General features: G+C 49.1%; 1 protein-coding gene across 1 annotated transcript in view; it reads left to right on the forward strand.

Moving 5' to 3' along the window:
* ADAM33 (ADAM metallopeptidase domain 33) overlaps positions 1 to 11,623 on the forward strand; it is a 75,814-nt gene extending 64,191 nt beyond the window's left edge. The window contains exons 12-14 of the mRNA XM_040335581.1: positions 5,878 to 5,983; positions 10,442 to 10,493; positions 10,681 to 11,623. Coding sequence (XP_040191515.1) covers positions 5,878 to 5,983; positions 10,442 to 10,493; positions 10,681 to 10,802 — 280 coding nt within the window. The 3' untranslated portion in view covers positions 10,803 to 11,623. The remainder of the gene's footprint in view (positions 1 to 5,877; positions 5,984 to 10,441; positions 10,494 to 10,680) is intronic.
* The last annotated feature ends 673 nt before the right edge of the window (positions 11,624 to 12,296 follow it).

Genomic DNA, 12,296 nt, shown 5'->3' on the forward strand with positions numbered 1-12,296 from the left:
CAGTATTGTGGGGTATTGCAGAGTATTGTGGGGTATTGCACAGTATTGCACAGTATGGGAATGGGGCAGGGATGGTGGAGCAGGGATGGATGGCCGGTTTGTTTACAACTGATCGCTCTGTCATTGGACGGAGCGATCACCTGGTAAACCGCCGCTATCACGGACACGGACATTCCCACCGTATTACGCCGCCGTAAATTCAAATCTGCGCCGGCGTATCTTTACGCCGATTCTCGAAGGCAGATACGTTGGAAAAATAGGCTTCCTCCGCCAACGTAACTTGAATGCGGCGGCGTATAATTGTGTGCATTTTTATGCTGGCCGCTAGGGGCACTTCCGTTGTTTTCAGCGTAGAGTATGCAAATGACCTAGTTACGCCGATTCACAAACATACGTGCGCCATGCGGTAGTTTTTTACGTCCTTTGCGTAAGGCTTTTTCGGCGTAACGTTGCTCCTGCTTCTATGAGGCGCACGCAATGTTAAGTATGGATGTCGTTCCCGCTTCGATTTGTGCATTTTTTACGTCTTTTGCGTAAGTCGTTCGCGAATAGGGCTGGATGTAATTTACGTTCACATCAAAACCAATACGTCCTTGCGGCGTACTTGGGAGCAATGCACACTGGGATATGTACACGGACGGCGCATGTGCCGTTCGTAAAAAACGTCAATCACGTCAGGTCATCACACATTAACATAAAACACGCCCCCCCCCTCTACATTTGAATTACGCGCGCTTACGCCGGGCCCCATTTACGCTACGCCGCCGCAACTTACAGAGCAAGTGCTTTGTGAATACAGCACTTGCTCCTGTAAGGCCCCATACTCACGAGCAAACATGTCTGCTGAAACTGGCCCGCAGGCCAGTTTCAGCAGACATGTTTGGTCGTGTGTGGGCGCGAGCGGGCCGAATTCCAGCAAACATTTGCCCGCCGGGCCTTTTCCCAGCAGACAAATATTCCTGGACTTGTTTTAAAACAGTCCGCTGGAATTCAGCCCGCTCGGACATGTACGGTCGTCAGTACAGACCTACCGTACATGTCCAGGCGCCCGCCGTCCCTCGCATGCGTCGAATGACTTCGACGCATGCGTGGAAGCATTTTAAAGGCGGGCCGCCCACGTCGCCGCGTCATTGTCGCGGCGACACCGCGTCATCGACGCGGCGACACCGCGGACACGCCCCGCGTATTGTTTACGCGCGGACTTCTGTACGATGGTGTGTACAACCATCGTACAGAAGCCCTCTGGCAGACATGTATGGTGGAAACGGTCCGACGGACCGCTTTCACCATACATGTTTGTCCGTGTGTACCCGGCCTTAGTTGCAGCGGCGTAGCGTAAATACGATACGCTGCGCCGCCGTAACTATGCGCGCCCCTACCTGAATCTAGCCCAATATTTTTTACTTTTTGCTATAATAAATATCTCAATTAAAAAAAAACAAAAAAAAAAAATTATTTTTTTCTCAGTCTAGGCCGATACGTATTCTTCTACATATTTTTGGTAACAAAAAAAATTAAAATCGCAATAAGCAAAATAGGGGACAGAATTATTATATATTTTTTTTTATTATTTTTTTTTATGAGTAATGGCGGCGATCTGCGATTTTTATTGGGACTGCAACATTATGGCGGACACATCGGACACTTTTGACACATTTTTGGGACCATTCACAAATTATACAGCGATCAGTGCTAGAAATATACACTGATATAAATGTATAAATGTGACTGGCAGGGAAGGGGTTAACACTAGGGGGCGAGGAAGGGGTTAAATGTGTTCTCTGCATAGTGTTTCTAACTGTGGGGGGAGGGGACTGACTGGGGGAGGTGACCGATCTGTGTCCCTATGTACAAGGGACACAGCATCAGTCTCCTCTCTCCCTGGCAGGACGTGGATCTGTGTGTGTTCACACACACAGAGATCCATGTCCTTGTCTTCGTAACGGCCGATCGCTGGCACCTGGCGGACATCGCGGCCACCAGGCACGCGCATCGGCACCGCAGTGATGCGGCTGGCGCGCGCGCTGCACTCATGCCCCCCCCCCCCCCCGTGGCCGGAGGAGCCGAGGACTTGAGAGCCACCTTATGGCCATCTTTTGCCTAAGGTTAAATACCAAGGCCCGGATTCCCATACATCGGCGCATATTTATGCCGCCGTAGTTTATCTTCTTTACGCTACGCCGAAGCAGCGCAGAGAGGCAAGCCCCGAATTCACAAAGCACTTGCCACCAAATCTGCGCTGGGTTTCTTAGGCGTAAGTCCTCGTAAGTGGAAGTGGGCGTGAGCCATGCTAATGAGGCGTGACCCCATGCAAATGATGGGCCGAGTGCCATCCAAGTACTTAAAACAAACAGCGCATGCGCCGTCCCGTGGACGTATCCCTGTGCGCATGCTCAGAATCCCGTCGGAACTACTCCCTAAGATACGACGGATCACTGCCTACGATGTGAACGTAACCTACGCCTAGTCATATTCACGTACAATGTAAACGACATAAGATACGACGGCTGTGTTCCCTGGTCCATACCTTTGCACGGGTTGCGCCTCATCTATGGAGAATAACTTTGCGTCGGACGTACGACTTACGCAAACCGCGTATATTATGCGCCGGGCGCAAGTAAGTTCGTGAATCGCCGTGTCTCCTTAATTTCCATATTTGAATAGGAAATCAAGGGGAGCGCTACATACGTCCAGCGTAAATATGCGCCCGCGATACGCCGGCGTAGGAAAGTTACGTCGGTCGGATGAAGCCTATTTTCAGGCATATCTTGGTTTCAGAGTCTGGCGCATTAATACGACGGCGCATATGTGCACTTACGCGGCGTATCTCGAGATACGTCGGCGTAAGTGCTTTGTGAATCCGGGCCTAAGTGGTTAAATAGCCTTGTAGGATTTTAAATGACATTTTTGTATGTGTGCGCTGTAATCTTTTGTTCTGTTTGTATGGTCTTATACACGGTAGGAAACAACTATGCTCTGCAGCTCTATCTAGTGGCCTTAATACAGTATGTTTCCCATTTACACATTTGATCTGAGAATATTTGACTTCGCCCCATTCGCACAGACTTAATTTACATGCAGAACTACAGATCCAAGGGGTTAGAGGTTGGTTAGGGTCCAAAAAAATAAATAAATTTATATATATAATTTTTTTTAATGTATTTTTTTGGACCCTAACCTAACCCCTTGGATCTGTAGTTCTGCATGTAAATAAATTCTGTGCGAATGGGGCGAAGTCAAATATTCTCAGGCTACAATCTACCCCAGGATATAGGGACAAAATGAATGGGTTCCAATAATCCTACTTTCCAAAAAATATAAATAAATATATATATAATAATTAAACAGTTCTGCTTATAAGACTTTTGGTTAGGAATCAGTCTTGGGACCCATTCATGTGGTAGGGGTGGTGCAACACTCAGCGTTTTTATGACGCTTCATTTAAGTCTATGCAAAACAGAGCTCTGTGGTGCATTAAAATGCGTTTTTTTTTTTTGTGTGTTGCTGTGTGCAAAAAATGCTAACATGCTGTATTTTTTCAGCAATGCTGATCATCATAGTTCAACACAGCCTAACCCTACGGGATAGATCACACTTGGTGTGTTGAACTACAATGACACTTTGGGGGTGTTTATAATGAAATCCACATTTGTTTTCGGTGCCAAAAAGCGTATTTTATGCTAATGACAGAGGTGAATTTGGTGCAAATTCAGCACCAATTAGCAGCCAACTTTTTACAATGTACTGTGGATACAGTGCCACCCAGTGGACATTATATGTACAACAGGTACTTATGGTGGCATTTGTCTTCATTCAGGGAGACAAACAGAATAATGAGATATAGGCAGGGGCGGACTGACCATTCGGGCACTCGGCACTGCCCGAGGGCCCCATGCCACTAGGGGGCACCATCAAGGATGCCAGCCTCAGTAAAACCAGGGACAGAATGTAAAAATCTGTGTTTTTAAAAAAAAATCACAATATTATAGCTGCCCCGCCTCTCAAGTACCTTTTCAGTGTGTGTATGTATACTGTGTGTGTATACTCTGTATGTATACTGTGTGTGTGTGTGTGTGTGTGTGTGTGTGTGTGTGTATACTGTGTGGGCCCCATAATCTATTGCCTGGGGGCCCCATAATCTTCTATTGCACAGGGGCCCCATAAACTCCTATTGCCCGGGGGCCCCATAAACTCCTATTGCCCGGGGACCCCACAATCTCCTATTGCCCGGGGGCCCCATAAACTCCTATTGCCCGGGGTCCCATAATCTCCTATTGCCTGGGGGCCCCATAATCTCCTATTGCCTGGGGGCCCCATAATCTCCTATTGCCTGGGGCCCCCATAATCTTCTATTGCCTGGGGGCCCCATAATCTTCTATTGCCTGGGGGCCCCATAATCTTCTATTGCCCAGGGGCCCCATAAACTCCTATTTCCCGGGGGCCCCATAAACTCCTATTTCCCGGGGGCCCCATAAACTCCTATTTCCCGGGGGCCCCATATTCCCCTATTGCCCGGGGGCCCCATAATCTCCAATTGCCGGGGGGCCCCATGATCTCCTATTGCCCGGGGTCCCATGATCTCCTATTGCCCGGGGTCGAATAATCTCCTATTGCCCGGGGGCCTAATAGTCTCCTATTGCCTGGGGGGCCCATAATCTCCTATTGCCTGGGGGCCCCATAAACTCCTATTGCCCGGGGACCCCATAATCTCCTATTGCCCGGGGGCCTCATAAACTCCTATTGCCCGCGGTCCCATAATCTCCTATTGCCTGGGGGCCCCATAATCTCCTATTGCCTGGGGGCCCCATAATCTCCTATTGCCTGGGGGCCCCATAATCTCCTATTGCCTGGGGGCCCCATAATCTTCTATTGCCTGGGGGCCCCATAATCTTCTATTGCCTGGGGGCCCCATAATCTTCTATTGCCCAGGGGCCCCATAAACTCCTATTTCCCGGGGGCCCCATAAACTCCTATTTCCCAGGGGCCCCATATTCCCCTATTGCCCGGGGGCCCCATAATCTCCAATTGCCGGGGGGCCCCATGATCTCCTATTGCCCGGGGTCCCATGATCTCCTATTGCCCGGGGTCCCATAATCTCCTTTTGCCCGGGGCTCCATAATCTCCTATTGCCCGGGGGCCCCATAATCTCCTATTGCCTGGGGGCCCCATAATCTCCTATTGCCTGGCGCCCCATAATCTCCTATTGCCTGGGGCCCCATAATCTCCTATTGCCCGTGGGCCCCATAATCTCCTATTGCCCAGGGGCCCCATAATCTCCTATTGCCTGGGGGCCCCATAATCTCTTATTGCCTGGGGGTCCCATAATCTCCTATTGCCCGTGGGCCCCATAATCTCCTATTGCCCGGGGCCCTATAATCTCCTATGCCGGGGGGGGGGGCATAATCTCCTATTGCCTGGGGGCCCCATAATCTCCTATTGCCCGGGGGCCCCATGAGTTGTCAGTCCGCCCCCGGATATAGGGGGAGATTTGCTAAAACTGGTGCAGCTGTACATAGTAACCATGTGGGCGTTACCTAGGGTGGTCTTCATTTTAATTGCTATCTGACCAGGAGCGCCCAGACTGAACTCATCCCTCAAGCTATTTTCATAGCGCCTCCCAGGGGCCAGCCCAATGCTTGCATTAGAGCTCAGGGCTCTTGAGAGGAGTACTGAGGCCGAGGACTGTGATATTTTTAGGAGGTATGTACAGCTCCCTGCCTGCGCCTTCCACCAGCCATGATCTGCCTGCAATGCAAAGAGACCGGTGATGATGTCACTGGGTCTTCAAATAAAAAGAGATGTCATGAAAATAATATCTTTAATATCCTTTATGAAAATCACAGCTTCCGAAGTAACCACATATTGTCTGCTCTGCAGATGCAACATGAATGACCTGTTCAGTGACTGCAGCCATCGTTTCCTCAACCGTTTCCTGGAAGAGAAAAACGTCACCTGTCTGAAGGACCGACCGCAGACCTACATAGTGAGTACAGAAGCGAGAGCTCCTCCCACAACTCCCAAAATAAGGACATAATAGACATATGAGCCTTTGGATGCAGTGGCGGCTGGTGCTCAAAATGATGCCGCCACTGTGCCTATCAAACGCAGCCACTGTGCCCATCAATTGCCGCCACTGTGCCCATCAATTGCCGCCACTGTGCCCATCAAATGCAGCCACTGTGCCCATCAATTTCTGCCAGTGTGCCCTCAATTTCTGCCAGTGTGCCCATCAATTTCCGCTATACTGCCCCATCAGATGCCGCCAGTGTTCCCCATCAGATGCCACCAGTGTGCCTCATCAGATGCTGCCAGTGTGCCCTGTCAAATGCTGCCAGTGTGCCCCATCAGATGGCGCCAGTGTGCCCTGTCAAATGCTGCCAGTGTGCCCTGTCAAATGCTGCCAGTGTGCCCCATCAGATGCCACCAGTGTGTCTCATCAGATGCTGCCAGTGTGCCCCGTCAAATGCTGCCAGTGTGCCCCGTCAAATGCTGCCAGTGTGCCCCATCAAATGCTGCCAATGTACCCCGTCAAATGCTGGAAGTGTGCCCCGTCAAATGCTGCCAGTGTGCCCCGTCAATTGCCACCAGTGTGCTCCATCAAATGCTGCCAGTGTCACTTATCACTTATCTGTTTCGGGTCATCACGGCACTGTCCTCCACGCTCCACGCTCTGAGTCCTCCATGCCACCAGTGTGTCTCATCAGATGCTGCCAGTGTGCCCCGTCAAATGCTGCCAGTGTGCCCCGTCAAATGCTGCCAGTGTGCCCCGTCAAATTCTGCCAGTGTACCCCGTCAAATTCTGCCAGTGTGCCCCGTCAAATGCTGACAGTGTGCCCTGTCAAATGCTGCCAGTGTGCCCCGTCAATTGCCACCAGTGTTCTCCATCAAATGCTGCCAGTGTGCCCCCCGCCCGTCACTTATCTGTTTCGGGTCATCACGGCACTGTCCTCCACGCTCCATCTGAGTCCTCCATGCCACCAGTGTGCCCCGTCAAATGCTGCCAGTGTGCCCCGTCAAATGCTGCCAGTGTGCCCCGTCAAATGCTGACAGTGTGCCCTGTCAAATGCTGCCAGTGTGCCCCGTCAATTGCCACCAGTGTTCTCCATCAAATGCTGCCAGTGTGCCCCCCGCCCGTCACTTATCTGTTTCGGGTCATCACGGCACTGTCCTCCACGCTCCATCTGAGTCCTCCATGTCTTCTCCATCTTCTACCCGTCTTTTGCTATGATTGGTCGCCTGATTGGAGTCCAATCACAGCACCTGTCACTTCAGCCAATCAGGTGACAGGTAACCAGATCCGGTGCACCTGATTGGCTGAGAGGTGGGTCAGTGTTAGGCAAACGAATAAATCGTTTGCCTAACACAGCACTACGTAAGCAGCGAACGCACAGAAGTGCGCCCGCTCCTTACCAATTTGAAAGCCTATTAGAGCCCACAGTTCTAATCAGGTAACTCCTAAAACACCCCCGCCGCTGTAATTCAGATGCCCGGCGCCCGACAAGGGGCCAGACACCAGAATAGGGGGGTGGCAGCGACGACAATAGATAGATTCATGTAATGCATGAATATATCTATTGATAGAGCGGTGCAGGAGAGAAGGGGCGGCGCTCCTGCGGCCCTTATGGACGCACCGCCACTGTTTGGATGGAACAACAGATGAGAACAATGTTTGATTTGACCATCCAACCGAAAAGCAAAAGTTCTTGACATTTAATAATACAATTTTAAGAAACACCTATCGAGGAGCCATAAGAATTTCAGGCCTCTATGTTTTTAACTCACCGTGGTGCTTTTCCCAAACCAAGGCATGCCCCGAGCTGGAACACCTACCATGATGATTCCAAATCCATGGCCCAGATTCAGGTACATTTGCGTTTTATTTGCGGAGGCACAGGGCAACGTTTTTGCCCTGCGCCCACGCAAATATTTTGCGCTGCCCTCGATTCACGGAGCAGTAGCTACGTAAATTGCGAGGGCGCGCCGGCAAAATTGCCCGGCGTAAGCGCGCGCAATGTAAATGATCCCGCCGGGGGCGGGAATCATTTAAATTAGGCGCGCTCCCGCGCCGAGCGTAGAGCGCATGCTCCGTCGGGAAACTTTCCCGACGTGCATTGCGGCAAATGACGTCGCAAGGACGTCATTTGCTTCAAAGTGAACGTGAATGGCGTCCAGCGCCATTCACGAATCACTTACGCAAACGACGTAAAATTTGAACGTCGCGACGCGGGAAGGGCGGTATACTTTAGCATTGGCTGCCCCTACTATTAGAAGGGGCAGACTTACGCTAAAGACGCCGTATGGAAAATCCGTAACTTGCGTACGCAGGGCCCGCGCAACTTTGTGAATCAGTGTTAGTATGCAATTTGCATACTATACGCTGATCACAATGGGAGCGCCCCCTAGCGGCCAACGCAAGAATGCAGCCTAAAATAAGCGTGGCATAAGAGCCATATGCCACGCAGATTTTAGCCTGCAGTCGGCGTTACGATGTTCCTGAATCAGGAGCATTCGTAACGCCGGCGCAAGTAAGCAATTGCGCTGCGTAACCTATGGTTACGCAGGCGCAATTGCTTACTGAATCTGGGCCCATGGTCACAACTGTCCACAACAGGGAAAGACTGGACCAGGGGGAATTTGCTCCCTGGGTCAGTACTGATCATATGTATTGGAATGGTGTCCATGAGTAGGGATACTCCATCATTCAGACCCTAATTAGAGCAGGGCAGATACATGCTTGGCAAAAATAAAGCTACCTGCTCCCTGCTCTGACCTTTTGCAGAGGGAAGTCTCTCTAACTCAGAGATTCTGGGATGTCATGTGAACGAATGCCGAGAGTTGCAAAGGAAGTTGATGTTGTCAGATGTGTCACAACAAAGTCCTAAGCTCACCATTCAATGTGGCACCATGATACACTTTGTATGGAACAGATTTTAAGCCCACGGGAATCAGTCCCCATCATGGAAGGGCTGGTTGGTTGTGTTTTCCCCCTAGGTCAAAGGTTCCCAGTCCTCCCTGGTCGATGGAAGGCATACTGGTTAATCTAGGTCATGTGATGCCTAAACATTCAACTGGAAGGGTTAGTTGGTTGTGTTTTCACCCTAGGCCAAATATTCCCAGGTCTCCTTGGTCAATGGTAGGTGTTCTAGTTAAGATAGGTCATGTGATGCCTAAACATTCAACTGGAAGAGTTAGTTGGTTGTGTTTTGCCCCTAGGCCAAACGTTCCCAGTCTTTTTTGGTCAATGGAAAGTGTTGTGGTTAAGCTAGGCTAGTCATGCCTGAATATTCAGCTGGGTTAATTGGTTGTGTCCCCCCCCCCCCCCCAGGCCAAAGGTTCCAAGTTTTCCATGGTCAATGGTAGGTGTTCTAGTTAAGCTAGGCCATGTGATGCCTAAACATTCAACCTGGAAGGGTTAGTTGGTTGTGTCCCCCCTCCCCCCCCCAGACCAAAGGTTCCCAGTACTCCTTGGTCAATGGAACGTGTTCTAGGCCAGTGACACCTGAATATTCAACAGGAAAGGTTAGTTGGTTGTCGTCCCCCCCCCCCCAGACCAAAGTTTCCAAGTCTTCCATGGTTAATGGTAGGTGTTCTAGTTAAGCTAAGCCATGTGATGCTTAAACATTCAACTGGAAGAGTTAGTTGGTTGTGTTTTCCCCCTAAGCTAAAGGTTCTAAGTCCTCCAGTGGTAGGTATTCTGATTAAGCTAGGCCATGTGATGCCTGAACATTTCAGCTGGAAGGGTTAGATCAGGGGTAGGCAACCTCGGCCCTCTGGCTGTTTCGAAAATACAAGTCCCATGAGACATTGCAAGACCCTGACAATCACAGGCATGGCTCCTAAAGGCAGAGGCATGATGGGATTTGTAGTTTCACCACAGCTGGAGGGCCGAGGTTGCCTACCCCTGGGCTATTTGGTTGTGTTTTCCCTCCTAGGCCAACGTTTCCCAGTCCTCCCTGGTCAATGAAAGGTGTTCTGGTTAAGCTAGGTCATGTGATGCCTAAACATTCAACTGGAAGAGTAAGTTGGTTGTGTTTTCCCCCTAAGCTAAAGGATCTAAGTCCTCTATGGTCAATGGTAGGTATTCTGGTTAAGCTAGGTCAAGTGATGCCTAAACATTCAACTAGAAGGGTAAGTTGGTTGTGTTTTCATCTTGGGCCAAAGGTTCCCAGTCCTCCCTGGTCAATGGTAGGTATTCTGGTTAAGCTAGGTAAAGTGATGCCTAAACATTCAACTAGAAGGGTAAGTTGGTTGTGTTTTCATCTTGGGCCAAAGGTTCCCAGTCCTCCCTGGTCAATGGTAGGTGTTCTGGTTATGCAGGCCATGTTATGATTAAACATTCACTTAATTGACTTTGCTTATTGTACAATTTTTAGATACATAAGTGGGGTAGGTCTTTGTTTGGCGATAAAGTTTTCATCAATTCGGGTGTTGTGTCTTCTAGGACGAACCAAAGTTGCACACACATTCTACTGGCTACAGTCCATTAGAGGCAGGTAAGTCTTCTGTGATGGTCTTATTATTGTTATTATACAGGATTTATACAGCGCCAACAGTTTACGCAGCACTTTACAACATGAGGGCAGACAGTACAAATTACAATACAATTTAATAAAGTAGGAATCGGAGGGCCCTGTCTTCTGGCTGATGTTTAAGTCATAGACCAATTTCTTTGTATTTCAGTTGGGATGGTCTCGGTAGTCCTCTGTCCGGTGGTCTTCCTCATGCTGCTGGTCATCATTTGTAACATGAAACTCTTACCAAGAAGAAAAGTGAAAATAGTAAGGACAAACTTTCCATCGTGAGTTGAGGAGAACCTTGCCTTGGTTTTTATCTGTATCTGAAGGGGTTTGTATTTGGATATCATTTATTCTCTCCCTTCAGCCATTTAATGCCTCAGACGTCTTTGTCTCAGAAACCTGGATGGTAAATTTTTGGTTAGAGTAAAAAGCCATTCATGGACATCGGATCATGTACCTGTTCAAAATGGAGGAGCAGCAGTCTACAGTCGTAGCCAGAAGACATCACATGGATTTTGGTCAGAGTCGTTACAGGGACTTTTGACTTTTTCTTGTTGTCTTGTGTAGGATTGCCAATATTCCTACTTACTTTGGTTGTGGTTTGGTAGGTTATCAGCTCTCAGCTTTAGAACAAATTAACCTATATGAAATCTCAAAAGCCAATACTGGATCCTGTTGTAAGTAATTTTCCAGCAGCAACCCGATTCTTCCAGAGAGATGCACTTTATTGACTTCCAATACAGAAAAAAAGTCTTAATGATTGACATTTGTCAATACTTGGGGACTGTAGGTTAAGAAGAACGGAGGGATGGTGCAACACACTCCTGAAAGTGAGAGATGTACCCATAGTAAGGGACAGTTGGCAACCCTTTAATTGAGGAATCACGTGGTAGACCAGTCTTCTAAGTTGGGTTTAGTTATGAAGAAGGTCCAGCCTTCTGTGACTTCATGGGATACAATACTGTGAAAATGAATTCTTCTACCTCAACTACAATAATAGCTAATGTACAATGGTGCTTTTTGAACCCTAGCAGTTTTAAATGTTTTATTATATACAAGAACATGTCCCTGTCCCTTATATTAAATTCAAAACTATTAATCCTGAAGTATTGTCGGATTGTTCCACTGCCATAAGTTCAAAATTAATTTATGTATGTAGCAATGTGGACTACAATTATAAAGTACAGTGTTCCTCCGGTATTTCTATGCATTGCATGTCCCTCTATTGCCCAGTATTATCAACTGACATCATGTTTGTGAGCCAAGTTAACCGCTTAATCACCGCCCTATAGACAATTTACATCTACAAGGCGGTTCCTTAACTCTGGGAGGACGTCCATGGACGTCCTCCCAGAATCTCGCTCCCCGCGCACCCCATGGGGCGCGCACACGGGAATGTCCGTTCCCGCCGGGTCCGGATCACGGTAAATCGCCGCTGATATCGGCGGTTTACCACGTGATCGCTCCGTCCAATGACGGAGCGATCACTTGTGAACAAACCGGCATCATGTGATGACGCCGGTTCCTCCCTTTCCTCTCTGTACCGAACGGTACAGTGTGAGAGGAAAGGGGAGAGAGCGGAAGCAGCAGCAGCTGCTGCGGGCTGGATCTGTGACAAATGCAGTCACAGATCCAGCCATCCATCCCTGCTCAGCCATCCCTGCCCCATACAAACAATACTCCATCCATACTGTGCAATACTCTGCAATACCCCACAATACTCTGCAATACCCCACACTACTCTGCAATACCCCACACTACTCTGCAATACCCCACACT

The sequence above is a fragment of the Rana temporaria genome, chromosome 1 (assembly GCF_905171775.1).
Source record: "Rana temporaria chromosome 1, aRanTem1.1, whole genome shotgun sequence".
Classification (NCBI taxonomy): domain Eukaryota; kingdom Metazoa; phylum Chordata; class Amphibia; order Anura; family Ranidae; genus Rana; species Rana temporaria.